This window comes from Schistocerca nitens, unplaced genomic scaffold, assembly GCF_023898315.1.
Source record: "Schistocerca nitens isolate TAMUIC-IGC-003100 unplaced genomic scaffold, iqSchNite1.1 HiC_scaffold_376, whole genome shotgun sequence".
NCBI classification, from domain to species: Eukaryota; Metazoa; Arthropoda; class Insecta; order Orthoptera; family Acrididae; genus Schistocerca; species Schistocerca nitens.
The window spans coordinates 4639422-4658049 of record NW_026045910.1 but is presented as its reverse complement, the minus strand read 5'-3'; the positions used below and the strand labels follow the sequence as shown (position 1 = coordinate 4658049).

Here is an 18628-nt window from a genome sequence, read left to right as displayed (position 1 = left end):
CAGCATACTTATAGCAAACAGTTCACAGACAATAGTGTTAGTGGAGACAAGTTTTGCTGCATGCTGACCTTAAAATGAATTCACAAGCAGAAGTAGACTCATGACCTTTACATAAATGCAATGAACTGTCCACAAAGCTTTCTTAGGGGTCGTCCCCCCCCCCCCCCCCCCCCCCCAGGATAAATTAAATTTGTCTGACACTGATTTTCAACCTCAACTAGACCAAAAATCTGAATAAATACATCTACATCTATATTCTGCAAACCACTGTGAGGTGCATGGCAGAGGGTATATCTCATTGTACCAGTTATTAGGGTTCCTTCCTGTTCTGTGGAGCACAGGAAGACTGTTTGAATATCTTTGTGGATGCAGTAATTATTCTAATCTTATCTTCATGGTCCCTATGTGAGCAATAAATATGGGATTGTGGTGTATTCCTAGAGTAATCATTTACAGCTAGTCCTTGAAACTTTATTAATAGACTTTCTCAGGATAGTTTACATCTACCTTCAAGATTTGTCCCAGTGACCTGTGACCATTTGTGCTGCCCTTCTCTGTATACTTTTCGTATCCACTTTTAGTCCTACCTGGTACAGGTCCCACGCACTTGAGCAATATCCAAGAACTGGCCATGCGAGAGACTTGTAAGCAATCTCCTTTGTAGACTGATCACACTTCCTCAGTATTCTACCAATAAAATGAAGTCTACCACCTGCTTTACCCATGGCTGAACCTATGTGATCATCCCATTTCACATCCATACAAAGTATTACTCCCAGGTATCTGTTTCCATCCAAGATAAATGTTGCATCCTCCCTAACAAAAAGTCCTAAATCCAGTCACACATTTTCACTTGATACCCCATATGACTACAGTTTGGACAATAAGTGTTGGTGTGTACTGGGTCAAATGCTTTGTGGAAATCAAGAAAGGTAGTATCTATCTGACTGAGTTGATCCAATGCTTTCAGTATGCCACGTGAGAAAAATGTGAGTTGTATTTCACTTGATCGATCATTTTCAAATTCATGCTGGTTGGCATTCAGGAGGTCATTCTGTTCAGGATACCTCATTATGTTTGAGATCAGAATATGTTCTAAGATTCTACAACAAATTGATGTCAAGGATATTGGACATTAGTTTTGGGCATCACTTCTACCACTCCTTTTTGTAGACAGACCTGTGTCTTTTTCCAAGAAGTGGGCATGGATTTTTGTTCAAGGGATCTACATAGATTTTAGTTAGAAGAGGGGCTAACTCAGCTGCAAATTCAGTATAGAATCTGACAGGGATTCCATCAAGCCCTGGAGCTTTGTTCAGTTTTAACAATTCTAGTTGTTTCTCAATACCACTGACACTAACATTTATTTCTTTATATTTTCAGTGGTACGAGGATTAAATTGGGGTAATTGTCTTGGGTTTTCCTTGGTAAAGGAACATTTGAAAATGGAGTTAGGCATTTCAGCTTTTGATTTGTTACATTCAATTTCAGTTCCTGTCTCATTCTCTAGGGACTGGACAATAACTTTGGTGCTTCTAACAACTTTTACATACTACCAAAATTTCTTTGGGTTCTGTGAAAGATCACTTGACATTTGCTATGGTTGTCATTGAAGGCATGCTCTGTTGACAGCCAAACATGTTTCATTCAGAAACTCTCTATCTATAGCCCTATGCTTTGCTTTATGCAGAAGTTTCTTTACAGTGGCTGAATACCATGGAGGTTCCCTCCCATTATGAAATGTTGTACTGGGTACATATCTCTCCAGTACATGGTCAACTATTCTTTTAAACTTGAGCCAGAGCTTCTCTACATGCTCCTGTTCTGTGCTGAAAGTTTCAATTTTCTAATTGAGATGATACTACTGGTTTTTTATCTAATTTACAGAACATATATATCTTTCTGCTTGCTTTAGTTGTCCTTTGATCTTTGGTAATTATTGTTGCCACAACCATGTCATAGTTACTGATACCAATTTCAATGTGGAAATCCTCAAATAGGTCAGTTCTATTTGCTCCCATTGGATCTGATACATTTCCATCATGAGTAGGGTTCTTAACTGTCTGTACTAATAGTTTTCAGAAAACGTATTTATTAAAGTTTCACAAGATATCTTATCATGACCAACACTAACAAAACTGTAATTTTTCCAGTTTACTGTTGGATGATTAAAGCCTCCATCCATGATTACAGTGTGATTGGGGAACTTACATACAAGTGAACTGAGGTTTTTCTACGGTTTTCAGTTACATCAAGAGATGAATAGAAGGATCCAATTATCATTTTATGCCCACCCCTGACACTGAGTCTTGCCGAAACAATCTCACATGCAGCTTCAATTTCTACCTTGGTGGATTTTTGTTTCTTCTCTACTGCAACAAATACACTCCCTCCATTTCTCATTTGCCCATTCTTTCGATATGCACTTAGCAGTTTCCCCAAAACTCTCGCTGCTATCAGTTTCAGGTTTCAAACAGCTTTCTAGACCTAGTATCACGTGAGCTTGAAACTCTGGCACTTTGTTGTGAATGCTTCTGCAGGTTACCATTATGATTTTAATACTCTCACATGGGGGAGGTATTTCTTTTGCTCTTACACAGATACTTCTGTGTTTCCTAAAGCTATCATTATCTGGATGGGATGGACAGTCACCTAATCTAAAAAAAAGCCAAGTGTGCACCCCATACGTAGTTACCGTATTTACCCGAATCTAAGCTGCACTTTATTTTCTGGTTTTTGTCATCCAAAAAACCACCTGCAGCTTAGAATCGAGTGCAAAGTAAGTGGAAGTTCTGAAAAATGTTGGTAGGTGCTGCCACAACTAACTTCTGCGGTCGAATATATGTAGTGCTACCCAGGTGTGCTTTGCAGGCACAAAGATAAATACTGGCGCCAAAACCTCTGAGTCAGTAAATAAATTTAAAAAAAAGTGGAAGACGAGCTTTTTTCTCCACCCCGAGTTTCGACCACTGCGTTTTCATAAATTATCCAACGAAGTAAATACAAATTCCGTATTGTTCATCTTCGAATGTAGCAGCATTTCAATGTACTGCAAAAATCTGACTGGCAAGACTGTTTGGGATGTTTATCAATATGGTCAACTCTTACGTTCTGAATTTTTTCCTACCTGTGAGGAGAGATGGTTGCTGATAGGAACTTTTATGAATTGTGCATCGCATTCAGTATTCTCTTCACCATATGAATAATATGAATATAACAGTTTTGCCATGTATTCTTTCGTGTTTGCTGCTATCTCATTTAAATCCTGTCTGCCTAATAAACTACGAAACTAGAGTGAGACAACAGTAAACGCGCCAGAAGATACATATCATGTCATGTCTATATTCGTATTATTCTTATGCCTAATAGTGATATAGTCAGAAATGAAGCACAGCAATTGACTAGATTTTTAAATCTAAGATGACTCTAATTTCTGTGCAGAATGTAATATACTGAAGAGGTATCTGCAAAGATTTTCAAACGGAGAAAAATGTTTGCTAAACTCTCGTTCAGAACATCTTCTGTCATACGCAGTCTATTATTTGGTTATGTTGACCATTATCAAAGACGATTCCTCCCCCCCCCCCCCCCCCCCCCCCCCGACCGGCGACAGGCCGTAAACACTCATTATAAGAATGCAACAAACATTGCATGACACAGTACAGTAATGCACTTTCAGCTTAGAGTAACGTAAACACCTGTAACAAAGAGAACGCCCCTTATCAGATCAAAGAAAAATAAGCAATCAATTCAAACCAGATGAAGCATGTGAAAAAGGAAGGGTGCCCGTATAAATATGGACGGAGCGCCTGACGCATAGCAATGGCTACCTGCTAAAGCACTGCTAAGCTTATGACTCGAACCAAACTACTGTAGCTCTATCGTCATTCATTCGACCTAAATTGTGTCTCATATTACAATGGACCAACATTGTTTCGATTTGGAGGTGCGGCCTAAAACTTTTCTCTCCCCTTGAATTTAGAGTCTCAAATTTCAGGTGCGGCTTAGATTTGGGAAATTTTTTTTCCCTTGATTTCGAGTCTCATTTTTCAGGTGCGGCTTACATTCGAGTGCGGCTTAGATTTGAGTAAATACGGTAGCTACCTGAGTAGCAGCCACTGATGTGTAGTGCACACCTGACTTCAGTGCAAGTCCAGGAAGTCACAGCCTAGCTTGTCACAGAACTTTCTGCTTCAGCTCTTCCACTCAGAACCAAAGGGCCACAATCAGTTCTAGGGCCAATGCTGCAAAATGCTTTGCTGAACCTTCATGTGTAAGGCTGGTCTTCTCAATCTTCTCTGCCAATTACTGGAATCACCTGAGAGTGACCCTGAAGTCCACATGACAGGTGTTATTTGTTGCAATATGCACCAAAATCTATAGTTGGTTGCACTATGTTCCCTCAACGGCTGCTGGAATAGCCTCTTCAAAAAATTGAATGAGGCCCCCAGGCATACACACTAGTGCACCTGGTGTCCTTTCCTGTCCCTTTCTGCCAATGATTCATAGACCCATACCCTTTTGTGTTTGTCTCTTCCAGATTTCCTCAAAACAGATGAAGTGAGTCCCACTGGCTCAGTTTCAGTTTCAGTGAGAAGCAGCATCTCAGACTTGTTAATTAGGGGGATCAGTACAACACCTTCAGCCCTCCCTGGTCTCTGTCCACCCTATACAGGATGCCTAGATCTACACTCACAGTCAAGTGGACAAGCAATGACAGATTCTGTGCTCTCTTCAGAGGAGACAGAATTCATGGGAGAGGATAGCACTTGAGGTACCTCTGGTACAGGTATCACAGGTATGTGACCTCAGGAGTTCTTCCAACACATCAATTCGCAGAAGCTGCCAATAATCTAACAGTAGTCAGGATTATTTCCAGCTGCTGACAAATGTCGATCAACCCATCCCATGTTTGAGAACAGCATTCACAGTTGGGCTGCATTTTGGCTGGTGCAATGTATTACAAGTCAGTGAACAAATAACTTTAAATGAAGCCCACTGATTATCCTTCAATCTGTAGAGCTAAAAAGTTGCTAATTCCCTATAAGAATTAAAGCAAATACACAAAACAAGATTTCTGTCAGTTTAACACAAAAACTTGTGGTAAAAACTAATAGTTCCTAAAACATTTTGAGGTTAATTATAGTTACTAGCAAACTCAAAAACAGAGTTAATTTATAATAAATGCAGATAATTTATAGGGCTACTCTTGCTTAAGAGAAAACTAGATGTAACACAGTATGTTAGTTAAAAAATATGCTATGGCAACTAAATCACAACGCCAATTTGAGACAAACGGGTCATAGATAATGCAAAGCACAATGGTAGCTTCCAAAAGTTCTCAAAAACACATGTTTATTTGCTTTGATATACAATGAAGTTCAGGAGTAATGTATTCTTTGACAGAACTGTGAACCACAAATGCTGATTTGCTACAAAATAAATTATATATACAAAACACTCATACCAGTAACTTATGAAAATATAGTTTCGTAAGTGTCCAAAAATTCTCTTGTCGTCAACAACCTTTTCATGTTGTATCAAAGCAACAGATTACCATTTGGGGTAGCAAGTACCCCTACAATATTCTAAACACACCCAGAACAGCTGATAAATGGTGCTGCACAGTGAGTACATTACTTAGATGATATTACTGTTACACACCAAACAACTGCTGAACATCTGTGTTATTTGCAACTTAAGGCTGAGACATTTTCACAACATTAAATGTCAACTTCCCAGAAGCTGCCCACCCCCTCCCCCCTCTCCCATTCAAACCTACTGTGCCACATGTAGGGTATGTCTTGAGCAAGGAAGATCTCAAACCAAAGATGAAGTACAATGAAGCAATCGAGAAGTTGCTAATACCAATGAACTTAAAGATTAGCAAGTGTTCCTGGACAGAATCAATTGTCACACTTGATTTATATCTCAAGTGGCTGCAGTCTCTCAGCATTTGAACTTCTTATGCTGAATTAGTACAATATTAGAGTAGCCCTATATCTGTTAACAGGCATTTTGGCAACTAGAAAACAAACTAAAACTATCTACCTGTCTAAAAATGTAGCAACCACCTGTGTCCCTGGTCTTAGTAACACACAGCTTTGAACATGGAATGCACATAGTCTTAACACATAAATTTCCAGAATGATTCTCAGAAGCCTTTGACTTTTGCTTCAATAAGGTTATCATGAACATAACAACAGTATTCTGAAAATAAAAAGAAGTTGCCAACTATATATTTTTTTTTTTTTATTGTGCAAACGCTTTAGTTTTTTGATATATGACCACAAAGCTTTATGTTCCCTTTTTGGGGATAACCAATTTACCAATTATATTGCCCCAGTTCCAACACTGGGCTTATACTTAAAAACAAAAGTTATTTTTTCCTGTTTTTATTCAGTTTTCAGTGGTTGCTGACTTGGGGACACCCTCCCCTAACATTATCTTTATTCAATAGAAATTGTCAATACCAAAAATACTTTCTACCTTTTAAACAAGTTTATATTATCTCAGCTGTTTAACTAAAAGAATTTCATATGATTTTGAATATGATGTGGTTATAATAGAGGGAAACATTCCACGTAGGAAAAATATATCTAAAAACAAAGATGATGTGACTTACCAAATGAAAGTGCTGGCAGGTCAACAGACACACAAACAAACACAAACATACACACAAAATTCAAGCTTTCGCAACAAACTGTTGCCTCATCAGGAAAGAGGGAAGGAGAGGGAAAGACGAAAGGATGTGGGTTTTAAGGGAGAGGGTAAGGAGTCATTCCAATCCCGGGAGCGGAAAGACTTACCTTAGGGGGAAAAAGGGACGGGTATACACTCGCACACACACACATATCCATCCACACATGTCTGCTTGTGTCTGTATATGTGTGGATGGATATGTGTGTGTGTGTGCGAGTGTATACCCGTCCCTTTTTCCCCCTAAGGTAAGTCTTTCCGCTCCCGGGATTGGAATGACTCCTTACCCTCTCCCTTAAAACCCACATCCTTTCGTCTTTCCCTCTCCTTCCCTCTTTCTTGATGAGGCAACAGTTTGTTGCAAAAGCTTGAATTTTGTGTGTATGTTTGTGTTTGTTTGTGTGTCTGTCGACCTGCCAGCACTTTCATTTGGTAAGTCACATCATTTTTGTTTTTAGATATATTTGAATATGATGTGTTATATTTCAGATTAAAATGTATAAAATGAAATCACTTTATTTTCTTTGTTACAATCGACATGTACAATTAAAATTACTCTTCTTTTAGAAACATTTGAAAATATGAAACATCTAGCACACTTAAAATTCATATTATTAATTGCACAATCTGATGATATTTATTAAATTTATTTCTGGGTTCATTTATAAAATAATGATATAACTTGGTGAAGATTCTTCTTGTGTCAACAAAATTTGTAAACTCTTTGGAATATTTTTAGTACTGCAGAGTTAGTAGTGGGGACGCCTCTGATGTGATTGAACGTGTTTTTAAATTTGGCAGTAACAATGTAAAGACAATTGTGATATAGAAAAATGTAATAAAATAAAAAGTTAGAGAAATAGAAACTATGGAGCAGGCCTACTTCAGAATTATCATGTCATTTTGAACATACAAAATCAAAAATTTCAGCCTCAAGAATCGACCCCTAGACATGACAAACTGGAGCCAACTATGAGAAAAGAAGTAGAAAAGTTATTTGTAAATCTTACTCCTCTTGAGGCTTATTAAAAGAATCAATTATGAAGTGAGTGATTACCAACAAATGATGTGAGGGGGGGGTAAGATTGCAATTGGTGGCCTCTTGTGGAATCAGCTGTCTGATAATGAAGTTTTGTCTGTTGCAGAAGAAGGGACAGTGATTTGTGCCATTTGCAGTTTATACAAGGGTTGACTGAAAAGTAATGCCTCCACCTTTGTAACTCTTCAACAGTTGGCAGCATTGGTAAGCGGCTGGTACTGGCTTGTTCCATAGCCTCTTCTCTGCAGCTCCAGTTGGCAGGAAGCCTTAGCATTGAACGGTTGTGTTGTTACAGTGTAAAATATGGAACCCTGCGTAGCCAGTTGGTCAATGTGATTTAAGCAACATGCAGTCATTGAACTCTTGACAGCAGAAGGTGTCACCCCAAAGGAGATTCATCAGAGTATTAAAGCAATTTATGGTGATTGCATTGATGTGAGTACTGTGTGTTGTTGGGCGAGTAAGTTTAAAGATGTTGAGGTGGGAACATCTGACCTGCCTGACAAACAAAGAGTGGGACGTCCTGTGACAGCAACCACTGAGTTTCACAAGTAAAATGTTGACAGATTGATTCAGGATGGTTGTTGTATCACTCAGAGAGAAATTGCAAGCACAATCGGCATTTGACAAGAACATGTGGGTCACATTATTGCTTTGCTTGGCTATCGGAAGATCTGTGCATGATAGATATCCCGGATGCTGCCTCCTGAAATGAAAGTGCACAATCTTGAAATTTGCCAGGAACTCCTTTCGCGTTACGAGAATCAAGGTGACACCTTTCTCTTGTGACAGGAGATGGAATGTGGGTACACCATTATGACCCAGAGACAAAATGTCAGTCTATGGCATATCGACACAAAGACTTGCCCCCAGAAAAGGAAATTAAAAATGCAGCACTCAGCTAGAAAAATCATGGCCAGAGTGTTCTGGGACACAGATGGTGTTATCCATGTTGATTTCCTTGATTGTGGAACAACAATAAATGCAGAGCTTTACATCACAATGCTGTGAACACTGAAATAATGGCTAACAAGGGTCCAAAAGGGAAAGGGAAATGTTTTCCTGCAGCATGACAATGCCAAACCACACACTTCACATGCCATCATGGCAGAACTTCAGAGACTGAATCTCACCACCATATGGCATCCTCCATAAAGTCCAGATTTAGCACCGTCTGACTTCCATCTGTTCCCACTGAAAGACGATTTGCGGGGACATCATTATGCTTCTGATGAAGATGTTCAGAGAACTGTGAGACTGTAGTTGCGGAAACAGATTGTCGACTTCTTCCATGATGGCTTCAGAAAACCTGTTCATCGCTGGCAGAAATGTATCCAATTGGCTGGTGATTATGTGGAAAAGTGAATATTGGTAATTAAAGATCACATACTAAGGATTATTTCTGCATTTGATTTATTAAAATATTCCCATCCAAACCCAATTAATGTAGGTGGAGGCATTACTTTTCATTCAATCATTGTATAGATAAATGAATTTCCAATCACATGAAGAAAGAAGACAGAGCTGCCCAACAAATTCATATCAACAGTGATGAGATACTATCAACAATGATGGACCAGATTATGACTTCTATAACAGATGTTCCTCTTATGTTGTCTGTAATATGTTATGTATCAGACACTTCTATACATATGTATTCTATCTTTTGGCATCATATTGTACAGCAATTGGAAAACCTTATAGTCTGTCACAAAATATTGTAAACATATTGTTTCCAAATTTTTGTGAGAGGGATATTGTAAAAGGACACCCTCCCCTAACATTACCTTTATTCAATAGATGTTATCAATACCAAAATTGCTTCCTACCTTTTAAACAAGTTAATATTATTTCAGCTGTTTAACTAAAAGAATTTCATCTGATTTTGTATATGATGTGTTACATTTCAGGCTAAAATGTATAAAAAGAAATCACTTTATTTTCTTTGTTATGGTCAAAATGTACAATTAAAATTGCTCTTCTTTTAGGGGCATTTGAAATTACAAAACATCTGGCACACTTAAAATTCATGTTATTAATTGCACAATCTGACAATATTTTTTAAATTTATTTCTGGATTCATTTATAAAATAATGATATAACTTGGTGAAGATTCGTCTTGTGTCAACAAAATTTGTAAACTCTTTGGAATATTTTTAGTACCGCAGAATGAGTTAGTAGTAGGGATGCCTCTGATCTGATTGGATGTGTTTTTAATTTTGGCAATAACAATGTAATTTTTGATTTAAAAGAGGAGATTGTAAAGACAGTATGATATAAAAAATGTGATAGAATAAAAAAAATTACAGAAACAGAGATTAGGGAAGAAGCATACTTCAAAATTATCATGTCATTTGGAACCTACAAAGTCAAAAATTTCAGCCTCAAGAATCAACCCCTAGACATGATGAACTGGAGCCAAATACGAGAAAAGAAGATAAGTAAAAAAGTTATTAGTAAATCTTACTCCTCTTGAAGCTTATTAGAAGAATCAATTATGAAGTGAGTGACTACGAACAAATGAAGTGAGGGAGGGTAAGATTACAGCTGTTGCTCTCGTAAGTATATCAATATGAGTACAGTGTTCTAAAAAATGTAGGCAATGCAATTATGGTATAAACTTATAAACTTCTAAACTTAGAGGCTTGTGCAACAGAAATAGTATTTCATAATAGATCTTTTATTATAGTAAGTATATACAGAGCACTTTCAGGAAACTTCAACCTCTTCATAAAAATCTGGAATCTCTGTTGTCCCATCTCATAGTCACTGCTGGTGCTTTTAATGTGAATTTATTGAAAAGCTTCATCAAAGAACTATTATTGCAACCAGTAACACTGTCATTCAATTAATTCCTACTAAGAGCTTTGCAACTAGGGTACATAAATGCTCTTTGCAGACAAATCTAAGAAAAAAAGTCTTACCACAAAACGAATAGCAAATGGGCTATCTGATCATGACATGGAGCATCTTGAGTTAAATGTTGAAACTTTTCAGGATAAAAAATGATATGAATGGGATAGATGTTTACAGTACTTCTGACTCAGATGGGAAATACAAAGCATTCATTAATAAAGTTACTTTCTCTTTGGAAAATTGTTTTCCCCTAAAGGTAACTCAAATCAAACAGAAGTCTAAAAGTTAGCCATGGACTACACAAGGAATGAAACTATCTTGTGGGACAAAAAGGAGACTGTATCTACAATCTAGTAACAGCTCTGATGTTAACATTGTAATGTATTAGAAAGAATACTGCAAAATATTGAATCAAGCAATCCAGATATCTAAGCAGCTTTATTATGAGAAAAAGATAATTACATCAGGCAACAAAATGAAAACTATTTGGGATATAGTGAGTACAGAGACAGGTGCAAGGCAAAAAGGAAGAGGAACAGATAGTTCTAAAAATAAATGAGACATTGGTAACAAGTGCATGTAGTGTTGCAAACCTCTTATACAAGTGCTTTGTTTCTGTTATTGATAGCTTGGTGTTATCAGGTTCAGTAAACAGTGCAATCGAGTATCTGAGACCAGTCTTTACAAATAACTTCAGTCTTTACAAATAACTTCAGTAAAATGGAAATGACACTCACAAAGAAGTAGCATCCATCACAAAATCCTTAAAATCTAAGTATTCTAGTGGTTATGATAGTATATCAAGAAAAATAATCAAAGAGTGCTCATGCAAGTTGAGTTCTGTCTTAAGCTATTTCTATAATCAGTCTCTTATCAGTGGAACATTTACAGAATAGCTAGTACATACTGAAGTTAAGCCACTTTACAGGAAAGTAGTTAAAGAGATATCAACAAACTATTGGCCAATTTCACTTTTTCTGGCATATTCAAAAACTTTTGAAAAGGTAATGTTCAAGTGTCTCCTTAGGGCCAAATCTTGCAGGAAAAATTAAGTGACAGGTACCAGCTCACAAGTATTTTCAAGCCCATTGCATGTCTTAGCAAAGTGATAGAGGATGTAGGATCATTGTGCAATAGTTTTACAAAGCAGGATCATGGTGTGGTACTGGGTGGAGTGGGAAACAGTATTGATAGGGATCAGGGCTACAATATTACCTATGGCCTGGTAAAAATAGCATCTGCAATGAACCATACAAATGTTGGCTTGGTTCCTGCTTTCATGCAGTATGATCGGCCCCAATTGAACAGCTCTGTCAGGTGGATCAATATGGAGCCAGATCAGCTGCTTTGTGTGGCTACTTTGTCAGGCATAGGTTTGGTTCCTGATGATGGTATTGGTAGGTGGGACTTCACAAGACATGGTCTGCATCTCAATAGGAGAGGGAAGGGTAAACTGGCTGGGATGAAAGCAAAATCTTTAGGGGGGGGGGGGGGGGGGGGCACTGAACCTCATGGGAGTCCTTTTTTAGGCCAAGATCAGTGTCCAATCATCCTACATCGATTGAAATTAAGCTTAATGAGAAGCTCAGACAGGCAGATACTAGAGATATGACAATATCACAAGATTTTCATAACAGTACAGTGAAAAATAATGTTAGTATGTCACAAGATTCACATAAAAGCACAGTGAAAAATAATGTAAATATATTGCATCAGAATATCAGGGGATAAAAAAACAAAGTAGATGAGCTTCTTGTTTGTTTAGAAGATTTAGAAACTGAGTGTGGAATAGATGTACTATGCCTGTCTGACTATCATATATTCACAGGTATGGAAATGGTAAATGTAGGTGGATATAAGCTTTGAGCACATGTAAGTAGAGACACCATGGAGAGAGGAGGAGTTGCCATATATGTTAAAATCCGTCATAGAGTGAAAAATTTGGAAACAAAAAAATTTTGTGTAGAGTAACATATTGAAACATGTGCATGTGAGCTTAAACTAAGTAATGGCACTTTCATGATTGTAGCCATGTATTGGTCCCCTTTGGGAAATTTTTAACTAGTTTTGAAAAACTTGGATTGTTTGTTGTGCTATCTGTCAGACACAGGAAATAAAATTATTGTTTGCAGGGATTTTAATGTAGATTCTCTGAAAGAGTCCTATAGAAAGCTTGACCTTAAAGTATCACTTGGTTCTTTCAATCTGACATCAGTTATTGATTTTCCTACTCAGGTGGTACAGGAAAGCAGCACACTAATAGATAATGTTTTCATAGACCAAGATAAATTTAATCAAATAAAAACTTTTCCTGTTAAGAATGGTCTGTCTGATCATGATACACAGTTAATTACGGTATATGATATAGGTCCATACACCCCTAATACAAAACAGCCCTCCAAAATAGTGTGTTCAATTAATGATTTAACAAGTCAAAATTTTAGGGAAAGCTTACAATAGTTAGACTGGGATGAGGTGTACAGGGAACATTATGTTAATTTAAAATATAACCTACTTCATGATACCTTTGTGAGTACATTTGATAACAGTTCTCTACAAAAACAGTGAAATATAATTGTAAGAAACCATGTAAAAAACCATGGCTTACTAAAGGGATAAAAATATCTTGTAAACAGAAAAGGGAAATGTATCTTATAGCTAGGAGGATTAATGATCCTGAAACAATGAAATATTATAAAAACTACTGCACTGTATTAAGAAAAGTTATTAAAAAGTCCAGAAGTATGTGCATTATGTCTGAGATTAGCACATCTGATAATAAAATTAAAACAATTTGTAATATTGTTAAAAGGGAAACAGGGCAACTGAGAGCACAGTAGGACTGTATTTCTATCAAACACAATGAAAAGTTTGTTAACAAGAAGTCAGAAGTAGAAAAATTTATTAATAATCATTTTTAAGTGTTGTAGAGAAAACAGGATCCAGCTATTCATTAGAAAATGCAAAGCTGTATATGGAAGAGGCAGTACCTATGCAATTTGATAAAACTGAAATTCAACCCACCTATCCTACTGAAATTAGGGAAATAATAAATTAACTCAAAAGTAAAAGCTCACATGGAATTGACGGCATTTCCAACAGAGTACTAAAATCTTATTCCCAACAATTAAGTAGAATTCTCAGCCACATATGTAGTAGCTCAATGAAACAGGGCATTTTTCCAGATAGACTGAAATACGCTATTGTTAAACCATTGCATAAAAAAGAGGATAGATCTGACGCTAACAACTACTGCCCAATTCTGACAGCTTTATCCAAAATTCTTGGAAAAGTTGTGTATTCAAGAGTAGCATCACATATTTGTAAACATCAAGAACTATCCAAATGTCAGTTTGATATTCAGAATGGTTTTTCAACAGAAAATGCTATATATGCTTTCACTGATCAAATATTAAATGCACTGAATAACTGAACATCACCCATTGGGATATTTTGTGATCTCCCAAAGGCTTTTGACTGTGTGAAACATGGAATTCTTCTAGATAAGCTTAAGTATTGTGGTATAAGTGGGACAGTGCACAAATGGTTTAATTCATACTTAACTGGAAGAATGCCGAAGGTTGAAATTAACAGGACAGATAGTCTGCAAAAACCAGCAGAATCCTCTAACTGGGGAGGTATCAAGAATGGTGTCCCAGTGTCCCACAGAGTTCAGTCTTGGGCCGTTATTGTTCGTAATTTAAATTACCGACTTACCACTCTACATTCATGAAGATGCAAAGCTAGTTCTTTTTGCTGATGAAATAAGTATGGTAATGATACACAACAAGCAAGAATCAGCTGGGGAAGTTGCAAATAATGTCTCTCAGAAAATTATTAAGTGGTTCTCTGCAAATGGACTCTCACTAAATTTTGAGAAAACACAGTTTATATAATTCTGTACAGTAAATGGCATAACACCATTGATAAATATAGACTATGAACAGAAGTCTATTGCTAAGGCAGAATACTCAAAATATCTGGGTGTGTAAATTGATGAGAAATTAAATTGGAAGAAACACATCGATGATCTGCTGAAACGGTTAGGTTCAGCTACTTATGCTATTAGAGTTACTGCAAATTTTGGTGATAAACATATCAGTACATTAACCTACTATGCCTATTTTGATTCACTGCTTTCATGTGGCATCATACTTTGGGGCAATTCATCATTAAGAGAGAAAGTATTCATTGCTCAAAAGTGTGCAATCTGAATAATAGCTGGAGCCCACCCAAGATCACCTTGCAGACATTTATTTTAGCAACTCAGGATATTCTCAGTACCTTCACAATACATATATTCGCTTATGAAATAACCCATCCCAATTCAAAAATAACAGCAAAGTACATAGCTACAACACTAGAAGAAAGGATGATCTTCACTATTCTGGATTAATAACACTTTGGCACAGAAAGAGATGAATCATGCTGCCACAAACATCTTTGGTCATTTACCAAATAGTATTAAAAGTCTGATAGATGGCCAACCAACGTTTAAAAGCAAATTATGAGTGTATCCAACAAGTAAGGTCTCCTATTTTTTTGTAAGTACATAGACCTGTTTATTTCTACAATGGTTTACATCAGTTTACAGCTTGAAAATTTAGCTATTTTTCGACACAATCACCATTTATGTTGATGCATTTTTGTAGACACCTTGGCAGTTTTTGTATGCACATGTCATACCAGCTCGCCGCCATGCTGTTCAGAAAGTTATGAACCTCTTCTTTCACCTCATCGTCGGATATGAATCGCTTTCCAGCTAAATGTTCTTTTAACCTAGGGAACTGGGCACCAAGTCAGGACAATAGGGTGGGTGGGTGATTATGTTCCACTGAAACTGTTGCAGGAGAGCAACAGTTTGCTGAGCGATGTGTGGGTGAGCATTGTCATGGAGAATGTGTATGCCCTTGTTCAACATTCCTCTTATCCGGTTCTGAACTGCCCGTTTGAGTTTTTTCAGAGTCTCACAGTACCTGTCAGCATTAATTGTGGTCCCAGTGATTCAGCTCCGATGCCGAGGTGAAAGAAGAGGTTCATAACTTTCTGAACAGCATGGCGGCAAGCTGGTATGACATGAGCATACAAAAACTGCCACAGCCTCTACAAAAATGCATCAACAGAAATGGTGATTATGTCGAAAAATAGCTAAATGTCAAAGCTGTAAACTGATGTAAACCATTGTAGAAATAAACAGGTCTATGTACTTATAAAAAAATAGGAGACCTTACTTTTGGGATAACCCTCATAAAAGTATTTCTGAATGACAACTCCATCTACTCAATAGATAAATTCTTAGATATGAAGTAGCAACTGTAAGAAAAAAAATATTTTGTGTAAAGGAAACTCATGTTAAAGTGACATGTTCCACATCATTACAAAATGTCATATTCATGATCTATAGAACAAGGATTAATGTATGTATGTATGTATGTATGTATGTGGGATACTAGGAAACAGCCCTTCCCCTTACTCCCTTCTGACCCAAACCTGTCCCTGAAGTGTGTTATTGGCTGTCCAAAACAGTTTATCTTCTCAATAGATTGATTGTCAGCCTTCTTGTCTGTCAGTTATTCACCATGTTTTATTTACAGCTCCAAAGTTCAAGTGAAATGTGACTGCAGACATCACATCCACATTAAAAGAAAGAAACAAGATGAGAAAACAGTACCACTGAATGAAATACATTCTTTTCAGACGCAGACGGAATATATATGCCGATGAAATACATTCAGTGTAAATTGTCAAAGGATGAATAAAAACCCAATTCAGTTAATTTTAGTGACTTATCACTATGGATTACCATTTCATTTCTCATCTTCTCTGTGGTAAGCATCATAAAATTTTACTCCATCATGGCAAATTTATTTCAAATGCTTCTTGAATTAAACATTTAATAATCACTCTACAAATTAAATTTTAGAAGTTCAAATGATTTACCATAGACTTTCATTGTCTTATACAATTTTAAAACAATGGTTATATAATATTAATATAGTGCCCAAAGGATAGTTAAATTTCTGAGTACCTACCTAGAAATCATTTCTTCTGTGGGCCATTCACCTGTACCAAAGTGTTCCGTTGATAGACCAATAATAAGACCACAAAAGAATCCTTCTATTATACAAAACATGAGACCAAAAATTTCATTTAATATACCCATTTTCACCAGTTGTATGTCTCTTGTCATTGCTCCAACAGCACAGGATAACACAGGTCCCTGGAATGAAATATTAAATTTATAAAGTGGAAGTGTCTGAGAGCACTAATAACACTTTATGAGATGACCTTAAAATCAGTTTGCAGTATTTCTGTGTGCTATGTACACTCCTGTAAGTTTTTAATGGTCTGTGAAGGTTGTGTAGACCACTTCTTCCACATTTCTACATAATTTATACTCCTTTTTACCAGCCTACTGCAATAAGTAAATCTCATCCCATCTGGTAGGGAAGACCTGATCCAGGGTTCTGGATGACTTATCGGAACTGAACTCCTTTCCCTAAATCTCTCTGCTCCTTTTTCTTCACACCTCTTCTTTCTCCGTTGACTATTTTGCCAAAAGAACAAGCCACTGGTTCCCAAAGTTTGTAAAAGTTAAACTTTTGTGTGTGTGTGTGTTCTACTGCTGCCGCTTGATGAGTAGATTTTTTATCTATCCATTCACATTATAAAGTAGTTCTTGGTATCATGAATTACAATTTCTTTTTCAATTTTGATTTATTGGTATCATAACATACATAAGCTAAATAATTTGACTCACAAGGGGAGGCCGCCAATTGTGAAACTCAGATTCGATTCATACTGCGCATAATAAAAGCTCATGGCCAAAGGTGTAATGTGGCAAAGCAGCAAGATGCACTTCTCAGCCGTTGTCGAGAAAAATCGACAGTTAAAAGAAACCGTTGCGGTGAAATACTCTCTACGATTAATAGTTTTCTACAGCGTCGTGGCGCAGCAGTAAGCGCTCAGGTTCGTAATCCGAAGGTCGCCGGATCGAATCTCGCGCCATGCAATTTTTATTATTAGTTTTTTGTAATTCATATATATATATATATATATATATATATATATATATATATATATATATATATATATATATATATATATATTACGAACCTGAGCGCTTACCGCTGTGCCACGACGCTGTAGAAAACTATTAATCGTAGAGAGTATTTCACCGCAACGGTTTCTTTTAACTGTCGATTTTTCTCGACAACGGCTGAGAAGTGCATCTTGCTGCTATATAATGAATTGCTTATGCATGTTGGTGAAGGCGGATCGCTCTCCAACTGTACCGCCTCCATTTTTCCGTTTTTTTAACAGGGTGCACCGAAGCTCTCCCGTCCGCACTGATTTTCGACGATGTTATAAGTAGTGCTAGGGACCGCATCTACCTTCTTTCGAAGTTAGCAGGCAACTACTCTGTTACGCGGCGGCTCGTTTCGGCCCATTCAACATCTGTCCTTCAAGTGTAACGAGCGAGTAACGGAGTTTATATTTCATACCTGCCACAGCGAATTTGTGTTCGTGGGGTCTCTATTCTAATTCGAACGTTTGACTTACGCTATACGTATTCGTTTCGGAATATCGTTTCTACGTCTTCTGTTAACTATACATGGTTAACATTATGAAGACTATTAATAACATTTGTGAAATACAACTTTGTATGCGGAAATCATAATGATGTTCGAAGTCGCCAGTTTTTCCACGACAAACGACTTTCAACAACTTATTATATGCATAATTGTTGCAACTGATTGCCAGGAATTATATATATATATATACATATATATTTGAATTACAAAAAACAAATACTTAAAAAAAAGTTGCATGGTGCGAGATTCGATCCGGCGACCTTCGGATTACAAACCCGAGCGCTTACCGCTGTGTCACGACGCTGTGGAAAATTATAAGCCGTAGAGAGTATTTCACCGCAACAATTTCTTTTAACTGTCGATTTTTCTCGACAATGGCTGAGAAGTGCATCTTGGTGCTTTGCCACATTACACCTCTGGCCATAAGCTTTTATTATGC

The 18628-nt window shown here is 37.0% G+C and overlaps 1 protein-coding gene across 1 annotated transcript in view; it reads right to left on the bottom strand.

The window, feature by feature from the left end:
* The window catches only part of LOC126229634 (uncharacterized), a 47000-nt gene that overhangs the window by 2605 nt on the left and 25767 nt on the right, over window positions 1-18628 (bottom strand). Inside the window, exon 4 of the mRNA XM_049942375.1 lies at window positions 16627-16814. Coding sequence (XP_049798332.1) covers window positions 16627-16814 — 188 coding nt within the window. The remainder of the gene's footprint in view (window positions 1-16626; window positions 16815-18628) is intronic.